Source organism: Mus pahari, chromosome 5 (genome assembly GCF_900095145.1).
Source record: "Mus pahari chromosome 5, PAHARI_EIJ_v1.1, whole genome shotgun sequence".
NCBI lineage: Eukaryota > Metazoa > Chordata > Mammalia > Rodentia > Muridae > Mus > Mus pahari.
The window spans coordinates 6,163,935-6,186,777 of record NC_034594.1 but is presented as its reverse complement, the minus strand read 5'-3'; the positions used below and the strand labels follow the sequence as shown (position 1 = coordinate 6,186,777).

General features: G+C 41.8%; 1 protein-coding gene across 2 annotated transcripts in view; it reads right to left on the bottom strand.

Moving 5' to 3' along the window:
* Lmbrd1 (LMBR1 domain containing 1) overlaps positions 1-22,843 on the bottom strand; it is a 79,339-nt gene that overhangs the window by 29,596 nt on the left and 26,900 nt on the right. The window contains exons 6-9 of one of the 2 annotated variants that reach the window (XM_029538661.1): positions 17,196-17,284; positions 13,070-13,140; positions 6,360-6,485; positions 3,180-3,332 (exon numbers count right to left, since the gene is read on the bottom strand). In XM_029538661.1, the coding sequence (XP_029394521.1) occupies positions 3,180-3,332; positions 6,360-6,485; positions 13,070-13,140; positions 17,196-17,284 (439 nt within the window). Of the gene's footprint in view, positions 1-3,179; positions 3,333-6,359; positions 6,486-13,069; positions 13,144-17,195; positions 17,285-22,843 lie in introns of both variants that reach the window. The other variant, XM_021197756.2, reaches the window with a different exon arrangement.

The window sequence follows — 22,843 nt, the reverse complement described above, 5'->3', positions numbered from 1 at the left end:
ATAGGAATACACGTCAAGTCACCTGGACTGGAAGTCTCGGGTAGGAAAACTGGAATGGGAAAAGCTAACAACTGGAAATCCTTTGGTCATCATTGTTTCAGTCTATTGCTGATCATCACAACACTATAATTGGCATGTCAAACTTTTAAGGAAGAATGGTTTATTTTGAGTTAGTTTTAATCAGAGTCTTGATTCATGGTTAGCTGGCCTCATGATTTTGAGAACAGTAAGGCAATGTATCTCAGGCACGCAATGAAGTAAGGTGCTCAGCTCAAAGCAGGTAGGAAGTGCAGTGCTGGGTCCTACCCTCCCCCACGAGGCACACTCCTGGGGCCAAGACTGCTTCTATTTTAAAAGGTCTCCTCTTCTCCCAGAAGCACCAGAGTGGGACACTAAGCCTCTAATAATTATCTGCAGGGGACATTTGTCCAAACCACAGTCCTCACAGTGGGAGGGAATAAGTAAGCTGTCTTTTAGTTGCTAACACAACCAGGAATAGAAACTTTCTAAGGAAATCTACAATAAAGCCATAAGAATTGACAGGCCAGCCAGGTTGCAAGAAGGTAAATTCTTAAATTTTACAGATGAATAATAAACATTGAAAACTGAAATCAGTAATATAATTTTCAACAGAATATAAAAGGATGCAGAAGCAATTTTTCAAGATGTTTTTAAGCTAGCATAGTGAATATAATAAACACTGACAGAGAAATATCTGATTAAATAAACAGTTCCCAAACTAGAAAACTCAGTAATGTTAAGACATCAGCTCTCCCCAAATTACTTATAGATCTTGTAAAGCCACAATAACCCTAGGAGACATTTCAACAGGTGTTTAACAGAATTATGAACTGATTCTAAACTCTAGATGGAAATGATCTGTCACAATCAAGATAACTCTGAAAAGGAAAATAAAACTGGTAGGATGTCTGCCTGATTTCATGGCTGACTACAGAGTTCCTGCAATGAAGCTTCAGCACAGGGACACAGACCAGTGGGCAGAGGGGCAGAGCCTGGAAACACTGGGCAGGTAGAGCGAGGGAGCTGCCCAAGTTCAAGGAGGAAGGGAAGTCTTGACATAAACTGTGCTGGAACAGATGGCTACTGAGATAAGTCACAAAATTAACTCAATACAGACCACAATCCTGAAGGTGAGATTAAACTAAAAATACTGAGAATGTAGGAGAAAACTACCTTAAGAGAGATAAAGATTTCTAGAAACATAGCACAAATGGTAAATAAATAAATTAGATTTCACAAAAATATAAGCATCATTTGTTTGAATAATGTTAAAATAAAAAAGCACAAATTGCAATGTGATATTAGCAATGAATATATCTGAAAAGTCCTTGACATAGAATGCTTAACAAATTTATACAAGTCTTAGTAGAAAACCCCAATCTGATGATTATACACTGTAATTTGTACTAAGATGTCTCCATACATAAGTTCAATTAAAACACCTATTTAAGGAGAAAACTGTGATTTAGACAATGGTCAAAAGATTTATAGGCACCGGGCGTGGTGGCGCATGCCTTTAATCCCAGCACTCGGGAGGCAGAGGCAGAGGCAGGCGGATTTCTGAGTTCGCAGCCATCCTGGTCTACAAAGTGAGTTCCAGGACAGCCAGGGCTATACAGGAAAATCCTGTCTCAAAAAACCAAAAAAAAAAAAAAAAAAAAAAAAAAAAAAAAAAAAAGATTTATAGGCACAGTTTGTAGAAGACCTACAAACAGCAACCACATAAAACAATGTCATTACCCAGCAGATAAACTGAACGAACCAAAACATGAGCTGTTACCATTCCTTAGTAGAGCAATTCTCAAAAATATTATGTAAGATGGACAGAGACATGGAGCAACTGATATCTCAATATTAAACAAATAAAACCAGTGTAGCTATTGTAAAAGAAAAAAAACAGCCTGCAGCTTCTCACAAAATTGGACACTAAACATTAGGCCCAACATCCCTACTCCAGGGTATTTAAGAAAAAAAATGAATGAAAGCTTATACTTGCACAAAGATTTAGTCTCAAAATGGAAATAACCAAGTCTGCAAATTGTGATTTGCATATATCAGAATACTACTTAGCAGTAAGGCAGAATAAACCACCTAAAATGAAGCCACATGGAGGGACATAAACACTGCCAGGGGCTGGAGAGGTAGCTCCGTTGTGGTGCTTCTGTGTCCAGGCAACGGGCCCCAGCGTCTATACTGGGCGGCTCTAGAGCTCCAAGGGCTTCCTCTGGTCTCCAGAAGCACTTCTACAGCCATGGCGCACATTCACATGAACAGACAAACATAAGCAAAAATAGCTTTAAAAATATACGCTATACTATACTGTGGCTAACCAGGCATTTCTGTGTTCATGAAATTCTTGAAAGCTTAAACTAAAGTGAGGTCTGGGCTACGGGGCTACTTCTAAGTAATCATTAAATATGACAAGAAGTTAGCACTGAAGTTAAGATTTGTGGTAGGATACAATACAATACAGGTTTAGGCCAACCTGTTTTCTACCTCCCTGACTAACTTCACTTCCAGTCAATGTATGCAATGCCCAAAATAAATTACAACTTGAATATTACTATATTCTGCTGTCTGCCACCCAAAAGTGTCCCAAATGCAGAACAGGAAAAGCTGGTTCCGCAGCTAACACTGTCAGGAACTTTATAGTCCAGCTGCCATCACTGCCCTAGGTACTTAATTCTGGTAGCAAAATTCAAGTGCCATAGTGGCAAGACTAGAAGGCTGGCAAACAACAGACTCTAAAATAGAGAAGTAATGGTTTCCAGTTCACACACAGAGCGTTATGCTCTTCTAGACACTCATCTAACAAGCTAAGCTGCCACTTGGAGGCAGTTTCCTGAGTCCTGATGTGCATCTCCAGGCTCCCACGTACAACACGAGCACAGACCTACAGAATATGTTCTGAGCTGCTTCTGTCACTTTCCCTTCCTCCCCTTTGCATTTCCTAATGACACACTGCACAGGAGTCCAGTGGGTCTCTGATGTTACAGGCCTTGTTCAGACTACCAGTCATAGAGCTGTGAGGCAGCCACAGAGCAGTGAGGCAGCCTGGGTGACTTCAGCTCCAAAGCCCTTGCTCTAGAGTGTCATGGCACAGGGAGACCCAGCTTTCTGAGAGATGCTACAGAACCATTTTATAAAACCCCATTTACCTTCAGGGGGCGCAGGGCACCACAAAATTTCGTCCACCAGCTGTTCTCAATGAATTCCAAGTGCCGTTCTCTTTTCCTAAGCGTTCTTAATCTTTCTTCACATTGCTTTAAGGCACGTCTATCCCTCGCTGGCAAAGGTCGACCATCTTTGCTCTACAAATAATAGAACAAAATCAAGTTTTTCCTTTCCTCCTTTCAAATCATTAAAGTCTTAACAAAATATTCACAGATTGAGCAGATCAAGCAACCTTTGTAAGGTTAGACATTCCACAATTCAAACAACAGACACTGCCATTTAACAGACAAAGCCTGGCCAAGGTTTGTGTTGAAATGGACCTACCTGATGTGTTCCTGCGGAATTCCTAATATGTGCTAAAGACATATGAGCATAATGGCTCATAAAAATATCTCAAACCCAGAAAGGATGAAGAAAGTACCTGCTTTTAGCAGAAGAACAAATATTTACTTAGGACTCTATTTTAAAAATGCAAAAACACCAATCACTATTTCTATTAAGGCACAAAACACACAATCTACAACACATGCCACGGTAGCCTCAATTTGAAAGAACAAAATGAAGTTAATAGCTGAGAACACCTTCAGAGGAGCCTCTCACAGTTAGAAATGTGTCTTCCAGTGGCACCCGGCCCCCTGAAACCAACCACTCTTTTTCATAGCTTATCAGAGGGAGTTCAGAAGGCCGCAATGTTGGACAGGGCCATCCAGGTTCCAGAGGATTCAGAGGGAAGAGTGATTGACTCTAAGAGGAACCTAGCTTGGACCGTCCATGTTCCTGCCCACAGCATATCCTTCCAGCTATGGAAGGGTACTGCTCAACCCAAGATTCATGCTGAGCATATGGAGCAGAAAGATAGCAAAGACAGAGTCTGGGGATTAGAGGGGCACAAGGAGCTCCAAGCTGTGTGCCAGATGGGTACACACAAGCATCCTTAGGTGTTTCTGAGATAGGCACTGCTGCAGAGAGATCGTGGGCTCTCACCGAGTGGTAGGAAAGGGACTGGAAGGCAAGTCTCTGCCTGCTGAGAGTTTCAACAAGGAATATTTTAAACTTGAAAAGAGGGTAGCTGAAAGGGCAAGTACTGGCTGGTTTTGTGCATCAACTTGACACAAGCTGGAGTTACCAGAGAAAGGAGCCTCCCTGGAGAAATGCCTCCATGAGATCCAGCTGTAAGGCATTTTCTCAATTAGCGATCAAGGGTGCGAGGGCCCATTGTGGGTGGTACCATTTCTGAGTTGGTAGTCTAGGGTTCTATAAGAGAGCAGGCTGAGCAAGCCAGGGGAGGCAAGCCAGTAAGGAACATCCCTCCATGGTCTCAGCATCACCTCCTGCTTCCTGACCTGCTTGAGTTCTAGTCCTGACTTCCTTTGGTGATGAANAGCAATGTGGAAGTGTAAGCTGAATAAACCTTTCCCTCCCCAACTTGCTTCTTGGTCAGTGATGTTTGTACAGGAATAGAAACCCTGACTAAGACAGGACGGTTCCCTCTGGGCTTGGAAATGGCCACCAAAGGAAGTGGGTGACACACAGAGGCCACTGCATATGTGGTTCAGGGGACTGGGCTGTATCTTGAGCTGGCATCAGAGGAGGTGATGTACTCATAATGGTGGTTCTGAAAACATTAAGATGCATCAGTGAGTAGGTTATGAGGCTTACAGCAGGGTTCAGAAAATCACGGAGCCGAGGTAACAGCAGCAAGGTTGGTATTTCTGCAGAGAGCTCCTCAGCAGGCTATTCAGGAAGTTGTAAAGGTAAAGCCTAAATTGAAATGGAAACCTCAGGATCCTGGAGATGACAGAGATTCAAGACATCTGCTGGGGAAGGCTGCAGATGCGGAGTAAAACAGAAGTAAGGGCGCACACATGTGCCACCAGTGACAGAGCCGGAAGAGCAGAGCCATCCCAAGCTCTTACCACAGATGATGCCACCAGGAGCCCTGGATGCCAAACAGGGAGCTTCTGGTTTAGTGTTTGTCCTCTTTCCCCGTGTCTCCCTGTTCTTCCTGTTTGCAATGGGAAAGTCCACTCTATGCCACTGTGTGGTAGAACTGCCAGCTTTACCACTTTACAGGGTCTTGGGGGAGAGATTAGACCTCTTCCCCAGGACTTGGCATTTTAGCAGCACTGGGACTTTTCAAGCTAGACAAGCTGCATTTTATAGTGTGACATGGGGGTAGAATGTTATGGGTTATGGTGATCTCTTGGGGCATCTATAAAGGCTAGACTCTTGATTAATTTCATCGTGAATTTACTGCATTAGGAAAGCACAAAGAGCCTGGATAAGACACACTTTGGGGCATGTCTACAAGAACTATTCTAGAATTAACTGAGGAAAATCAGACTACCCTTGAACACAGCCAGCACCACCACATGGGCTGGTGTCCTTGGACTTAATGAAGAAGGACAAGGGAAAAAGCCCTTTTCTTTGAGTTGACCCACTCAGATAACAGAGGCAGTCTCCCACTGAATCAGGAACGGCTCCAGGTCCCGTCAGGCGCTTGGTTCAGTGAGGAAGGACGCTCGCTGTCAAGCCTGGTGACCTGACGTCAGCCCCACAACTCACAAAGTGAAACAGGTTAACTGACTCCCATACCTTGTCTTTCCTTCTCTATGTGTGCTGTGGCATGTGCCCCCGACCCCTGCCCAGATGAACAGATGAAAATAAAACACAGGAGTTGCTTGGCCAACAGCAGGGTGCCCACCTGATGTTAAAAGCCCTTCTAGTTGTTAAAAAAGAATTGTGTGTCTGTGATATTTGAAGAAGACATGGGAAGAAAAACTGTTATCACGTTTTAGAAATACATTTACCTCACACGTGATTAAATGTAATCTTAAACTGCTCAACAAATAAAAATTCGACTTCCATAGAGGCAATGAAACACATTACACATAAAATCAGGGTGACTGAAAATGGCAGATGTCTTGGTCATAAGTAAGCAGTGGGTTATTTTTAGTTGTTGAAATACCCACAGAAACTCTCAAATTCCCAGTATCCTATGTATTCTCAAAAAATAAAAAAAATAACATAATTCTTGAAGCATTTGTTGCACGAAATTTAAATAATGCAACGGGTTCTAGGTCTGCCAGTGGCAGAGGAGCATCTTGAAGGACCACGAAGGCAGAGTGATGCCTCCACGCTTCCAGCGCTGAGGAGAGACTTACCTTTGATCGGATCGTCTGCATGTGCTGCTCCACTTCCTCGATGTCCTCAGAGTTCTCCAGGCGCTCATAGGCAGCGCTTCTAGTGCCTTTTATCAGGGTTAGAGGCAATGCCGACATGCCGTACGCCTGAGACAGACGGTGTGTAAGATGCTTTAACAGAGCTACGCAAACACCCAGTACACAACTTTCAGGTTCAAACTGGTGTCCCTTCAGAGCGATGACTGGAAAGTGAGCGTCAGTGAACAAGGAAAGCTGGTCACCAGGCGGCGTGCCCGTGTGGCCCTCAGCAGGCTTTCAATCGCCTCAGAGTTCTTCTCTTTACCCGAGTTGCATGTGTACAGGTATGTTTTTAAAACAAATTAGTCAGACTCTATCCAAGTGATGTTACAACTTCAGACTAATCAAGTTAATATAGTATGAGTTAGTACAAAACCCAGCAACAAGTTTTTTTTTTAATTTTCTCTAATACATAGAATAAACCTCTAGAACATACCCCTGATATTTGATGACTAATTTGGGGACTAATTATCTATATGCAATTCATTTAATATTCTATATACAAATAATTAAACTTTTTACTAAACTTCAAATACATTTCAACAATTAACTTCCAACACTGAAATCAAACAGACCATTTAGTTCCAAATTCCATTCCCAAACATTTTACTATACCCATCAATGTAATACTCAATGACATCTGATATACAGCTGCTGTTCAAAGACACACTAACTTTAAGTACTTAAGAAATGCTCACAACTGTTCCCTAGTGGTTGCATCAACAGGCTCTGACCAGACGCAAGCTTGTCGTCTAAAATCTGTGAGGAATTTCTTCTAATGACACCACCAGGACACCTGACTCAGACTCCTCTGGAGTTAGGAAGGGGCATGAGACTCGGATCCCATCTGTGCAGGAAAGCTGTGAATTCTTTAGCGTGTTAACTCCAGCTCTGCTTCACTGGGAATCTATGGTTTTAGTTAGTATCTGGGACATACTCTGGATTCAGTCTACTGTCCAAGCCCAGGATGTGTTCATTTTCCTGACTGTTGCTGGTCTGACTTAGTCCAAATCCATCTTCAATGCTGCTCCAAAGTGATCTCTCTCTAATACCCACATCAGACTATTATCTTCTAATTAATATCCCAGGAGTCATGAGGATATCACTCAAAATCCTCTCACAGGACAGGATTCAGGGAAAGTGGTTCTAGGGTGAATGCAGGAGACGGAGAGGGGAACAGTACACAGTACCCGCAGCTGCCATACTAGAACGCTTCTACTCATCCACCCATTCTTAATATACACATGTATATACATAATATACATACATACATACATGTGTGTATATATGTGCATGCATAAATGTACTATAATATGTATATGTGTATATCTTCTTTATATATAAAATATCATTTAAGATTGTGCTAAAAAGGCGTTTTACTAAGTGTTTACTGTGGGCCAGGATACTGACTGTTCTCGTAGTCACCTTGCATTCCTATCATCTTGTTAACCTCATCTGTCCCCAATTGCTCACCACACTTAAAACCCTCTAGTGACCCACTTCAAGCTGTGGTGGAGCATTCTGTAATACATGCAGTGCTCTCCCAGAATGCCACCGCCTGCCTGCCTCATTAGAAAATTTCAATGCATTTCAAGTCTCAGCTTAATTATACCATGTCCAAGAAACTTCCCCAGATTTGCAAATGTGCATTGCTTATAATAACTGACAGTGTGCGGTTAACACTATTGGTCTGCCAGCCTTGGGTCATCGTTCTGGGCTATGTGCAGTCACAAGAGCAGAGAGTGTGTGATGTGTTCAGGTCAGGTCCCAATTCTGTTCTTTCCTGTCCTTATTGTGTGAACATTTCCTAAGCTGATAATGTGCCAATGAAGATAGTACTTGATTAAAAACCTTCAGGACAAGAGAGCTCTTCATTAACTGAGGTGTTTATTAAAAGAGCTGAAGCGAACTAACTACTCAGTAGCTTCATGCAAAGTATATTAGAAAAGAAAAATATTTTGTGGTAACAACCTGTTTTAAGGGGACACCAGGATACCCTACCTCTTGGAAATCTCTCTGAAGGTAGTGAATACAAGACAATAACCACGGGCTATTTGGCTTGCTTCTAAATTTACGTTTCAATGATTATCAAGAAAATTAACTATAATGTTTAGGTTTTAATAAGCTTGACATAAACATTTTAAAATATTAAGGTTTCTAAATAATCTTTTGAATTTAACTTGATACCTCAGGGAGGGCAAACGGGTACACACCACTTCTATTGCTTACTACTGCCCTCCAGTGGATTTCTAGGGAACTGGCAACTCTAAGGAGAGTAGGAGTTTTAAAAGCCTCCAGGTTAGCCCTAATTGCCTCCAATTTGTGTTGTTTTGCTTTGCTTCCAAGAATAAATCACCAACCAAAATGTTTAAAAACATTATCTATAAAGTTCAAATGTGTTTCCATCTTATTTCACTGATGAGTTTAGAATGGAAATTTTTCTAGAATGATGTTTCCAACTCAAAAATCACTGATTTTTGCTAAGGTTCAACAACAGGCACATATAGAATAAGCAAACATTTCCCATGCGTTGTAAAGCCTCTAATTCACTGACACGCCTGTTGTTACTTAATTCACTGCAAGCACTCCAGCCTTCCCATAAGGACACGTACATCTTCTCATGTTTGACATCAGGGAAGTCTGACTGTGTCCTAACACTGACGACAGGGTGGAGGTCGGGAAGCAGCAGCATCGCTGCATGATCACAAACTCAGTCCTGGCTTCTGAGAAGTCACCTTCCTTTGGGTTACGCACATCGCTGGTATAAAATACTCATCTCATCTGCCACTTGCATACCTAAGGCGGTCTTACAGCACGGCACAGAGACAAACAATCCACAGGGACCAGCGAAGGAGAACAGAGAAGCACGGCAGTGAAGCTCTCTCTTCACATTCACCAGGACAGGGCAGCTGTTTGCAGCGCAGCAGTAGAGCGCTCTGTGTCCTTACAAGGGAGAGCCTCATTTAGAAGCTGTTCCACAAGGTCTACCTAGGTACATGGAGGTGCACCTCTCTCCTTAAGTGCCGCCTTTCGTGCGGAAAGACAGAAAGCAGCAAGACTAAGCGTACCACTGGCCATATTTCATATGGAAAGATCTTCATTCAACATTTCCCCACTTGGAGGCACCACGAAAATTTATAATATCTGCATAGGTATGTATCCCTAGAGGTTTCATTTTTAAAATCTGAAAGGTAGCAGATCCCTTTCAACTGAGGCTTAAAATAATAGGCAGATTTAGATAGTTTGCCATTCCCCTAAGACTGCGTGTGAGGTCACACAGCCAATGCTTCAGATAGTACAGTGCCAAAAGGGAAGTGAAATTTAAATGATCAACTAGTTTCTAAACAAAATAATATATACTATATATTAGAAACACACTTGATTGGTAAAGAAATGGCTGTAATTTTAATATAAAAAATTAGCTATAAGTTCTAGGACAAGACATAATTTCCATTTAGTTGATTCTTCAGATGCAGCGTCAGATAATTTCCCACCATGGGTCCTGCAGTTAAAATTAAATACCTTCTACCTTTATGAATATCTTCCATGCCTCCTTTCACACTGTACTTTACAAAAGGCCAATTTTCAAGCTCTTCCACAACGAGGCTGGAAAAACTTTATAACTCAATTGTAAACAAATATAATCATTAGTAATATTAATTACCTATTTACACTAAGGCAGCCATCTACAAATGGTTGCTTTTTGATTAATTTTCAAAGGAATTGTGTAGCTTTCTGACTAGACTTTAATAATGTTAAGAAATCAGTGGCCCATTTCTATCTGGGCGGTCCAGGATCAGAAAGCAGACGTTATAGATGCACTCAGGCACCTGACTCGTGACATGCTCTTCTTTCCACTGTCAATGTCAGTAATAAACTGAGCCAAACCCTGGGTTCGGGTGAAATATTACCACACTGTGCTTTGAGCATATTTTCAGTATTATTTAAATGATATTTACTCTCTTTCCACCTCCTCCCAATTCCAACTACCCATCAATTATGAATACATGTCTGACTTGTACATCCTTGAATAATTCATTTCCTCACTCCTCATGATATAATTGCCTTGTGCATGTTTTTACTTTCAGAGAGAAGAAAGCTGCAGAAATTGCAGTCTGGTTTATATAAAACTAAATATTTAACCAAGTTATCAATGACTGTTTCACAAGCAGTCAGCAGATTGATTCTCAGACTTACCTCACTGTTTAAACCATCACCCCGAATTTCTGAAGAAATTTCACAAAGCCAGTGAGATGATGAAGTAGGCTAGAGGATCTGACTCTGAGCGCCACAGTACGCCTCCTCTCCATTCTATTGTATGTTCTGCTTAAAAGGAAAACTCTAACTCCTTGGTAGTTTAAGCCAGCACTACTTAGCTCCCTTCCTCGGCTGAGGACTTAGACAGACCTTTCCTTCTATTCAGCAGCAGCTCTGCGACCTTTGGCTCCCAATCTTGGTGTAAGTTCCTGTGGTTATTTTATCAGTATCTTTAAGGTCACTCCTCTGTATTTGAGGAAAATTGCTCAAAGAATATCTCAATTCAGCATGATCATTTGGTTTAAATGATTAAATGGAAAGGTTCAAAGTTGAACAATGTAACACATTAGTTAAAAATACTTCTCCATGGGCTGGAGAGATGGCTCAGCACAGAGAACACTGGCTGCTTTTGCAAAGGGTCCTTGTCCAGTTCCCAGCACCCATACAGCAGCTCAAAATCATCTACAACTCCAGTTCCAGGGGATCTGGCTCCCTCTTCTGGCCTCTGCAGGCACCAGCAATCAATTCATTACAATCCTCTCTGCTCCGAAGCACTGCTTACTCAGGAAGCACCTTTCAAATGGACTTGGTGACATCACTGATTTTTCTCCTCACTCAAAAACTGGAAGCTAGGTAATATATTACCTGAGCCCTCGCCTCCCTCGCTCCCTCCCAGTAGTACCTTTCTAAGGACACAGGTATAGCAAATAGCCTAGGCAGATACAGGCAGCATCTTCCTCTGGGACAAGAGGCAGCCATGCTTGCTGTCCATGCAAATGACTCGGCTTCCTTGAGTCAGAATTCCTTTTCTGTAGCGCACCTCACTGTGTGCGTGCTTCCTAGATTCTACTCACAACTGCACATGGAAACTAACCCAGAAACCTGAACAAGACAACATCAAGATTATGGACCACTGCTGCCGTGATTAACCAAGGCTCCTGTCTGACTCAGAGAAGTCTGTCAACTTCTTAAGCCATAGACGTATTGCAGACTCCAATCAGGGTGAGTCCTTGGCCTTTCATACCACTCAGCAGCGCCGCTGCAGGTTGTTGGTTTTCTCTCTTGTCCATTTGTTTCTCCTGACTACTCTTTTACATCCACTGCTTACTTCAGTTCCCTGTAATTACCAAAGCACTTCTAAAACCAATACCACCTGATGACCTTCACAAACACCTATGAAACCTTTCTAGTCACCCAGAGGACACAGACTTGAGAAAGTTAAGAAACAAACTCAAAACCAGCATGGCAGACCAACCAGAGAACAGCGACTGTAACCCCAGCTCTCACTCCTGATTGGTTTATAACTGTGACTTCTTTTTAAAGAACAAATAATATGCTGTAAGCATATTCTGTGAGACAGACAGATGGCTCTCTGCCCATTTATAGCACATGGCAAACTTATATACTCATACATTAAAATGCGGACAACTAAAAATGAATAATAAAACTAATACCTAAATAAAACCCTCAAGATATCAAAATGTGTGTGTGTGTGTGTGTGTGTGTGTGTGTGTGTGTGTGTGTGTGTGTTTGGACATGTATGTGGATAACTAGTGGTAGTTGCTTCTCTCCATCAAATGAGTTCTAGAGCTCAAACTCAGAATAGAAGTCTTGGTGGCAGGAGCTCCACCCACAAGCAATCTTGCCAGCCCAAGGTCTTTTCATTATGTATGTAATAACACATGAATGAGAATGGAGCATAACTCAATTCTGTTATTATAATAACAGTCCATTTCTTTTATGCCTAAAGAAAGCCATGCAAAACTGTTTCCAAAAGAATAGTATTTTTCATCTTTACAAGAATCAAGAATGTCAAAGGCCTCCAGATACTTTAAATGCTGCTTATACGGCTCGGGGTGGGGGGTGGGGGTGGGAGTGGGGTTAAGAGCACTGATTATGGTTTTAGCTTCACCAAACCACAGAGCAGCCTGTATATGTAGCAGTCATTAATCCACACCTTGCCACTCCCAGGAGAATGAACAAAGTCAGAAAGTTAGAAAATACAGCATCACAGCCTATACACTGTACACCACACACTACACACTACACACTACACAGTGTATATACTACAGAGCAGCCTCAGTGTCTGACTGCACAGGGACACACCCAGATAGAACAAATCTAGGAACCAGTAACATCCTGGCAAACAGGTCAGAGCTCTGGCACGTACACATAACTAACTCCACATCTGTACAGGATATAACTACCTACAATTCACAAGTTATAAGATTCACTTCTCAGACTTAATTCTGCAAACAGATGAGATAACCAAGTCTCAAGTAAGGAAAACAAGAATAAAAAGTTGAGGAGGGAAGGACAGTGGGCAGATGCCCAAGGTACAAAGCTGCTGCCTCGGTGACGCTCTAACTCCATTGAGACACTCCCGTTGCACTTACTGTGTAGGTTATGGCCGCCAGCATCCCAATCAAGGTCAGAGAGCTGATGGAAAAGGACAGAGCTGCCAGGCCTTCTGTGAAAACAAAGACATTGTCAACGGAAGCATCTCTGAGTCCGCCAGTCCTATTTGTTAGAGTATAGAGAATACAGGTGTCAGGCTCCTTTAGGCATACGAAGGAATGAAACAAATAGATAGCACGGGGTCCGTCAAGTGCTGATTCTGCTCAAGACGGGAATGTTTAAAGAGCTCTTTATAAATTGATCTCAAATAGTCCTTTAGATCAGCTAAGATTTCCTTTCCTTCCCCCTTTAAAATTAGAAATACAAATCAGATTAATTAGTGAACCTAAAAAGAAATCAGTAAAATAACAGGTACATAAAAGAGATTGCCTGGACTTTTATGCCAACTTGTGTGTGTTGGTGTGTGTGTGTGTGTGTGTAGGAAGGAGTGAGAGGTCAACACTGTGTGTTTTCCTGTTGTTCACCCCCCCATCTCCTCCCCCTCCTTCTTCTTCTGAGATAGGGTCTTTCACTGATCTGGAAGTTCACGAATTCATCTAGACCCAGTAGCTAACAAGCTTGGGGATCTCCATCTGCCTCCAGCCATTTGTGGGAAGGTAACAAATCTTTTATGTTGGTGATGTTTAAACAGTAATATGTTCATGAAGGTTAACAAACATAAATGATGTATCTTTTAACTCATCTCACTTTTATTTACCACATAAAAAGAACATATTGACAAATTCATGAGCCAGACAGGGCCAATCCTTAAGCCTTTGTTTTTTAAAACTACATTTCAGGGTTAGAAGAGACAGTGCAGTGGCTAAGAACATCCTTGCTGTGCCTGAGGACTGAGTTAGGTTCCCATCACTCACACCAAGTAGTCCAAGAGTGCCTGAAACTCCAGCCCCACGGGATCTGATCTCCTCCCCTGGCTACCACAAGTACTTACACATGCATGGCACTGGAACACATGAGGCATCACAACATAAATACATACACACAAACACACAAATCTCTTAAAAACTATATCTTGTCAAATCAAAGATATGCCAATATTATTTTTTTTAACTGTCACGGAAGAAACAAAAGTGCTATTTATAGCACCAAGCCAGGTCTGGCAGCGAGCTCACAGCTGTCTTAAGGAGCCGTTACTTCTAAGATGCACGCTGAGATCTGGGATGGAAACACGTGAACAGTCTGAGCTATGGCCTAGAGGTTGAAGCATCTGGCATGTAAACATAAGGACACGGGCTTCCATCTCCGGCACTCATGTGTGCAGAGGATGTGCTGGCCCGCCTGCCTCCCTAGTTTAGCTAGCGAGTGGAGACCAGCAGGTCACAGGGGCTTGCTGGCCATGCGTACGAGCTGAAATAGTGTACTCCAGGAATAACCACCAGACTTTGTTCCAAACAATGAAGTCAGCAACCAAAGAAACCACTTGATGTCAACCTTTGATCTACACATACACATGAGCAAGTGCCACAGTCCCATGCACATGTGCATTAACCACACACACTGACGACATGAAAACATATCATAGAATTAATAAAGTGGAGTATTATACTAACATATTTAGTATAATACTAAATTATTAAATAATAATTTAGTATTATACTAATACTATAGTTAAGTAAAGGTTAGTTTTACTAATAAAATGGTCTGCTCCAAAGAATTCAAAATTAATCATTAAGAATTATTCCTGCCGGGAGGTGGTGGCGCACGCCTTTAATCCCAGCACATGGGAGACAGAGGCAGGCAGATTTCTGAGTTCCAGGACAGCCAGGGCTATACAGAGAAACCCTGTCTCAAAAAAAAAAAAAAGAAAAGAAAAGAAAAGAATTATTCCTAGGGTTGGAGAGATGGCTCAGTGGTTAAGAACACTGACTGCTCTTCCAGAGGTCCTGAGTTCAAATCCCAGCAACCACATGGTAGCTTACAACCATCTGTAATGGGATCTGATGCCCTCTTCTGGTGTGTCTGAAGACAGCAACAGTGTACTCACATGAAATAAATAAATAAATCTTAAAAAAAAAAAAAGAGAAAGAAAAGACAAGAATTATTCCTATATATCTGAGCTAGCAAGATGGTTCAGCATGACATGCCAGCAAGATTCTGCTGAAGGGACCCTGATATAGCAGCCTCTTGTGAGGCTATGCCAGTGCCTGGCAAACACAGAAGTGGATGCTCACAGTCAGCTATTGGATGGAACACAGGGCCCCCAATGGAGGAGCTAGAGAAAGTACCCAAGGAACTGAAGGGGGCTGCAACCCTGTAGGTGCAACAATAGTATGAACTAACCAGTACCCCCTGAGCTCGAGTCTCTAGCTGCATATGTAGCAGAAGATGGCCTAATCGGCCATCACTGGGAAGAGAGGTCCCTTGGTCTTGTAAACTTTATATGACCCAGCACAGGGGAAGGCCAGGGCCAAGAAGTGGGAGTGGGTGGGTAGGGGAGCAGAGGCGGGGGGAGGGTATAGGGAACTTTCGGGATAGCATTTGAAATGTAAATAAAGAAAATATCTAATAAAAAAAAAAAAAAAGATGGTTCAGCATGTTAAAGTACATGGCCCACAAACCTGATAACCTGAGTTCGATTCCCAGAGCCCACATAAAAGTAGAAGGAGAGAACGCTGTAATCTTGTCCTCTGACCTCCACACTTGTGCCGTGGCATCTGTGCGCGCACACACACACACACACACACACACACACACACGCATGCATGCATGCACACACACAAATATTAATATTATTTTAAAAAGACAATTACTCCTAACTGACTGAAGGATAACTGAGCTGGTTGAAGATGCTAATGATATTTCATCGATAAAAGTCTATGATCTGCGCGTGCACACTAACAGATACTACTGACAGAGTAGTTGTAGCGTATTTGTAGAATTAATTAGTTTGCTACAAAAAAAACCCTACTTGCACAAATTATTTTAAAGCATTGTTCAGTGAAAGAATCCAGCCAGATACATATGAAAATTATAATATATTGATATGCTTTTAAGCTACTATATAGATTGATAAATTATAACATGGAAGGTCATAGTAACTGGATAGTACAGTAAATGGATCCTTGTAGTGATGGGCGTGCTCTACACCTTGACTGTACTAATATGTTCAGTCATATTTATATAAGATGAATTCATAATATGTGTCTATTTTAGGACACATTAAATATTTAAGAACAGTTTAATATACTAGATATCTTACACATCTAGGAAGTAAATGAGGGAAATGAAATTAGAAATCAGGAACACTTGGGCTGGAACTGGAGGAAGGGCTCATCAATTAAGAGCATTTTTTGCTCATCCAAAAGACCCAGATTCAATTTCTAGATCCTATACAACACCAGTTAATAGCTCTCACAACTCTTGCAGAGGACTAGAGTTGGTGTGGTTCCTAACAACCACATTGGCGGACTCACAGACAGCTATAACAGCAGCTCCAGGGAATCCAATGCCTCTGACCTCCACAAGTATTCTCATGGGCATCTATGTATACCCTCCGTGTGTGTGTGTGTGTGTGTGTGTGTGTGTGTGTGTGCACGCGCGTGTGCGTGTATGATGGTATGTGTATGATAGTATGTGTAGCTAAATGTTTTAAAAAGAAATCTTTATTAACTCAGTATGACCTAGGTTTTATTTTGTTAGAATTTCAATAAAGGCAATGCTGACACATTATAGTACCATAAATCTACAGTAAAACAGGATTTAATTCCTACAAAACTTATAATTTACTTTCTCAATATTACTTCATCTTTAGTAGCACGATAGAGCACTGTCGTATTAAAAATTTAAAATAAAAATCTATGTCCAGCACATTTCTTTAACATATATTATTGCACATTATCATAAGAAATTAAAGATCACATTAAAATAACAAGCCCATTAAAATCCTTTGTACATTAAAGCATCTTTTTAACAGGTACCTTTCCACAGAAGTGAAAAGCTGCCTATATATACTGGCTGGAAGGCAGCTTTAACAGTGTAAACCCCCTCACTGAAGTACAGAACGATAGAGCTAAGTCCTTAGAAAACTAAAAACTGGCTAATCTTCATAAATTTCCAAAGAATGCAAACTAGGAATTCCTTGAAAAAAATGTTTTTAACACTTACGACCAGTTCCAAGATCTTCAAACAGGAGCTTCACCTTTTCCCACTCTGTAGAATTGTTGTTGCTGGGCAGGTTCAGAGGCACAAAGGCACTGCAAAGGAGAAAATAACTCTGTCTAAAGGCCTTGGAAATAAGTTAGATAAATAAATAATAAAAGATCTGAAACTCAACTGAAGTTTTTGAAAGAAAGATCAATTCTCCCAAATCGTACGTCCAAACCAGACACGGGCTATGAGGAGTTTCTCAGTGACAGACTTACTTTACTGTTTATTTGTTTTGAAGCACATTAGAAAAATTCTATGTTGACTTAGCAGAAAAATACATACAATCATTTCAATATATTTACATGTAAAACTGAAACAAAATGTGTCACAGTCAGTACACATCACACAGTGAGGCCAGAGGTGACCTCTGCTTTTCTTTCCGATGTCTTTCAAGGTCCTGCCCCATGTACACCACGACCCTTTGTTTTCCTTGACTCATCTACAGGAGAGAGGAGCACGCTCAACAGAAACACTGCCACAGAGCTTACACTAAGAAACAACGACAAACGGAATGCATTTGGTTTATTTTCCAGGCCAGAATAACACACAAAGACATCAAGACACTGAGATTAAAAAGCAGGATGTCCTCAAGATAACGTATGGGAAAATTCACTCTAAAGGATTAATATACTATTTACACCTCCTTTCTAAACTCATTTAATTATAAGGAAAGCAGTAGTATGTATACAACTTTTTAAAGAAGAAATGAGGACTATATTGAATTGAATATATATATATATATATATATATATATATATATATATATATATATGAATATTTTCCAAAGAAAGCAATTATTTTGAAACTTTAGTTTTGAAAACTTTTACTCTAGTTCTTATAAAAAGATGAACTGAATGCATGTTGGGTTATTTAATTTCCAATCAGTGAGCTGTAGATGAAGGCAAGAAAGAGCTACTTATATAATAACCTAGTTTCAATTAGGCATAACTTTTTTTGACAGCCCACAAAGTATATTTTGAACTTTTTAGTTTAGAACGTGAGTTTAGAAAATTCTTTTATCAAAAAATTACCTAAAGTATGATTAAAGCATATTACAAATACTTAAAAGTAGCATTCATACTCAAAACTTCAGTTCTAGAGAGTCAAAAGTACTGTTACTGGGCAGAATAGACTCTCGACTTGGAGGAGTGCCTGATGATTCAACTTCTGAGGCCAGCCGTTCAACAGTTCAGAAGTAACAGAGTAATGTGAAATGTCAGACAACCCAAATTTTTTAACTCAACTTTTAAAAAAATGATACAAACGTTAAGTTGGACTGATTTCAGAGAATTAATTATTTTGATGAAATCTAGGCACTCATTAGTTCAGACAGGAACCAGACCAGAGACTCAAAGCATCTCCCCTACCAACATTACCACAGGGATTTAATCATTAGTAAACAGAACCCAAATAATTTGATGTAAAGAGAACCATCAATAGGGAGAATGAAAAATAATTATGTAAATGAACACTAAATCCTAAGCAATGGTACACCACTATTTAACATAATGCATGGAAGTAAATGTCAATGTGTACCAGTGCAAGCTTCCCTCTTTCCGGTAAGAGGGCTGGGAAGCAGATCACAACCAAGTCCTGCCTCCTGGAAACGAGAGGACCTCTGTTCTCATAACAGCACTGAAGCTGAGATGGCTACACAGGCTCCGCAAGACACGAAGGCAGCCAAGATCTGCGCAAGGTGTAGGAAGGGGGTCATCAGCGCACTCCTCTGTGGACAACTGCTGGCCTCCCAGAGAGGGAACAGCAGTGGAAGCTCCTGGTAGGCTGACCACACTCACGTGGATGAGACCGTATGCAGAAGTATATGAAAGGCACAAAGTGGAGTCCATAACTTTTTATGTCTTTTAATGAGGGAGTTGGGAGAGGGGGTGAGACTAGATCTGGGAAGGAAAGAAGATGAGGTAAATTTGATTAAAATAGATTGGGTGAAGTTCTCGAAACTTCATAAAACATTTATTTTAAAAAGGCAACTGAAATCAAATAATGATGTGATACATCACTTTTGAAGAGGCAAATAAAAGTAAGACTCTCAGGCATTTGTAAATAATGATGATTTATGGCAAATAAGAGTCATAATTTATAATCACATCCCTATAGCCTTAACTTGCCTCACTCAAAGGCAGTGACCACAGAGAACCCCAGTTTCTACAGCCACAGCAGCAAACAGAAAAGGAACAAAATAAGATTAGAATCCTCCCTCTCCTCACTGAAAATAAGAAAGCTGAAAAGTTTCTTAGTGAAAACATCCTGAAGTCCGTCTGCATCACTAAATTAGCTTAATTCAGTGTATCTTTGGGAAGAGGCAAAGAGGAGGCTAATTAACGACTTTCAGGAGACAGGAAATTGAAAGGATGAATTCAGCGCAATCAAACAAGATACTCCCCACCTCAACCACCTCGTCACATCCTACCTCGACCACAACGTCACATCCCACCTCGACCACCTCGTCACATCCCACCTCGACGACCACCACGTCACATCCCACCTCGACCACCACGTCACATCCCACCTCGACCACCAGGTCACATCCTACCTCGACCACCAGGTCACATCCCACCTCGACCACCTCATCACATCCCACCTTGACCACCAGGTCACATCCTACCTCTTCCCCCTGGATCACGTCTCCTCCAGATCTCTGTGCATCTTCTCTTTCCGACCCTTGCCTCTTACCTGAATTACTAGTGGCTTACCCAGCTGACCTTGCTATCTTTTAGTACTTCACTTCCAAGAACCCCACCCACACAGCCTTTATAGTGCTATAACTTTTAAAGCAGGACTTCGCTTGAGTCATGATCACACATCTTTTCTGCCTCCTGACTGCCACTCAGGATAAAGCTCACCAGTTCTTAAACACTGCATGCTAACCTTGGAGCCTACATGCCACTATCATGTGCCAAGGGTCTAAGTGATCACTTGCAACACCACGTTGTGCTTTGTTGATTGTTTGCTTGTTGGTTTGGGGGGAAAGGTGGGTTTAAGGTCACATACTTTCACGCCACTCCAGCTGTGTAGAGCCCTTCTCCCCTGACACTGGTATCTTTGAAAGGAGACAACAAACAGTTCCTTCCACATTGCACAGAAAAGGTCACAGTAAGCGGTGGCCATCTGCAAGCCAGGCACAATTCTTACCAGAGGCCAGCCTTGTCAACACCTTGATCATAGGCTTCTACAGCTGTGAAAATTAAATGTCTACCGTTTAAGCCTCTGGCCTGTGGCACTTTGTTATGGCAGGACAAGCAAACAATTACAGTCTGCATGCCTTTTGCCTTCTCTCCTTACATAACTAACCGGATCAGTTCAAATTCTAGCTCAATCACTCGCTACTCCCTCTGAGTCTTATGACTCTCCAAGGTACTCCTCATCTTGTTGGGCCCCATTTTTAGCCCTGGTTTGGGTCTAAGTCTGGCTCAAGTTTTGAGACCTGTCTCAGTCACTTCCGTATTGGGGTGACTCAGCAAGACCTGTTTGGCCCTGCCTCTGCCCCTCCATTGCTGATGTAGAGCTTGGCCCTGTCAGTCACTCCATGCCTTCCATCACCCTTCCCTGCCTGCCTCCTATGTCATCTTACCCCACCAAAATCCCCCTCCCTATGGTCCGAACTTATATAAGCGAGAGGCTGATGCCATAAAGTTGAGTTCCTGCTTCGACAAGACTCTCGGCTTGGTGTGTCTCTTCTGGGCCATCGACACTCGACATCCAGTTCAGCCCCGGAGAGACCCTGGCGGGACCTGGATCTCTCTCCTCTCACCTGGACCTGCCACCAAGGAGCCAGCAACATCTCATGTGTATCTCTCACTGAAGGGATTAAACACTGTAATTCATTTATTTACATGTATCCTGGGTGTGGCCCTTGAGGACAGAAGCCATCAATTTCCTTTGCTGGCACCAAGATCTAGCAGTGACACAAACCACAAGTGCTCCAAAGACTGCTGAGCCCTACAAATATCAAGCCTAGACCACACACTGGCTACATTACCTACAGAATTATCAGCAAAAAAATCTTTTCAAAGAAACTAGGGTATTCTGCCTTAAAGATATCCTCGAGCAACTCAGTAAAGATGGTAATAGAAGAGCACTGCCCGGATAACTGAGACACTGCTAGTCCTTCACCCATCCTTCTCTTACATGGCATGCGCACAGATAGATGCATTTATTGATGGTTCTCGGGCCACGCTGCATCAGGATCTGCTGCAGGCTGAGTACCTATATTTACACAAATCCAACAGGTTTATTGTTACTTTTGCTTTATATGTCTGTGATTGCTTCAGAGCTATGGGGGGGGGGGCATGACTATACAAGCTCAATGCATTACAAACCTAAAGTATGTGCTTCCCATCTGCCCTTTAATCTTGCTGACCCTATTTTAAGTAGCAGGCTAACAGACATGACTTAAATGTCATCAAGAGAAAACTAGCATAAATACCTCTCTGGCCTTAATTATTAGCAAAGGGGGCCTGTAAAAGCATATTCTACAACTATAACAAATAACAAAACCCTAAATGTACAGCCTTTTATGACCCAGGAAGACAGGCAAAAGAAATAGGAACCATATATAACCTCAATGATCCTCAGAAGCCATGCAGGCCATCCCATGATGGGTTCCATCCCTGCCACAAATTACATCATGAATGTTTCAAGGATTGAAAAGCTATTTACTAATATTTAAAATACCAAATTATGGGCTAGTGGTTAAAGGTAACTTCCAGAGAACCCAGGTTCAGTACCCATATGGCAGCTCACAATGCTCTATCACTCCAGTTCCAGGGGGTCCATTGCCTTCTTCTGGCCTCTGCAGGCATAAGGCACACAAGTAATACACAGATATACATAAAGCCAAAACAACCTGACACATAGAGTAAAATTTAAAAATTTGTCTAAAGCCTACCAAGTCATTATTAAAAAATTATTAAAAAGCATGACTACCTAATGTATGTCTTCAAGGGAAGGTAGACAAAGGGACTTGGAGGGATGAAAGGGAATGGGGAAATAATGTGATTGTGTCATAATATTAAAGCAAGCTTAATCTAAAAAAACGTAGGAAGCTTGACATCACAAATAAAGGATCCATTTATCACCCTTTCTGCTATTAAAAGGATAAGATCTATTTTAACAAAGACAAAAGTCTCCAACAAACAAGGACAGATGTCAGACTCAGCAATCAATGAATAAAATTTCACTGATACTTCCATTAAATACATAGAGCTCTAGAGACTCAGACTCAAGCTTTTAACATATGGACAGCATGCACGTCCACGGAGGAGCCCCAGAGCTCACACTCATGAGCTGCTGTCCTCTGAGAAGGCAGAGAACTCCACACTTTCCAGTCCGGGGGAGACTCCCAGAACATTGCAGCAAGCATTCATGTTGAAACGTCACCAAGAACTGGGTGTACGGGCTGGTTTGTGTCAACTTGACACAGCTGGAGTTATCACAGAGAAAGGAGCTTCAGTTGGGGAAATGCCTCCATGAGATCCAGCTGTGGGGCATTTCCTCAATTAGTGATCAAGCAGGGAGGTCCCCTTGTGGGTGGTGCCATCTCTGGGCTGGGAGTCTTGGGTTCTATAAGAGAGCAGGCTGAGCAAGCC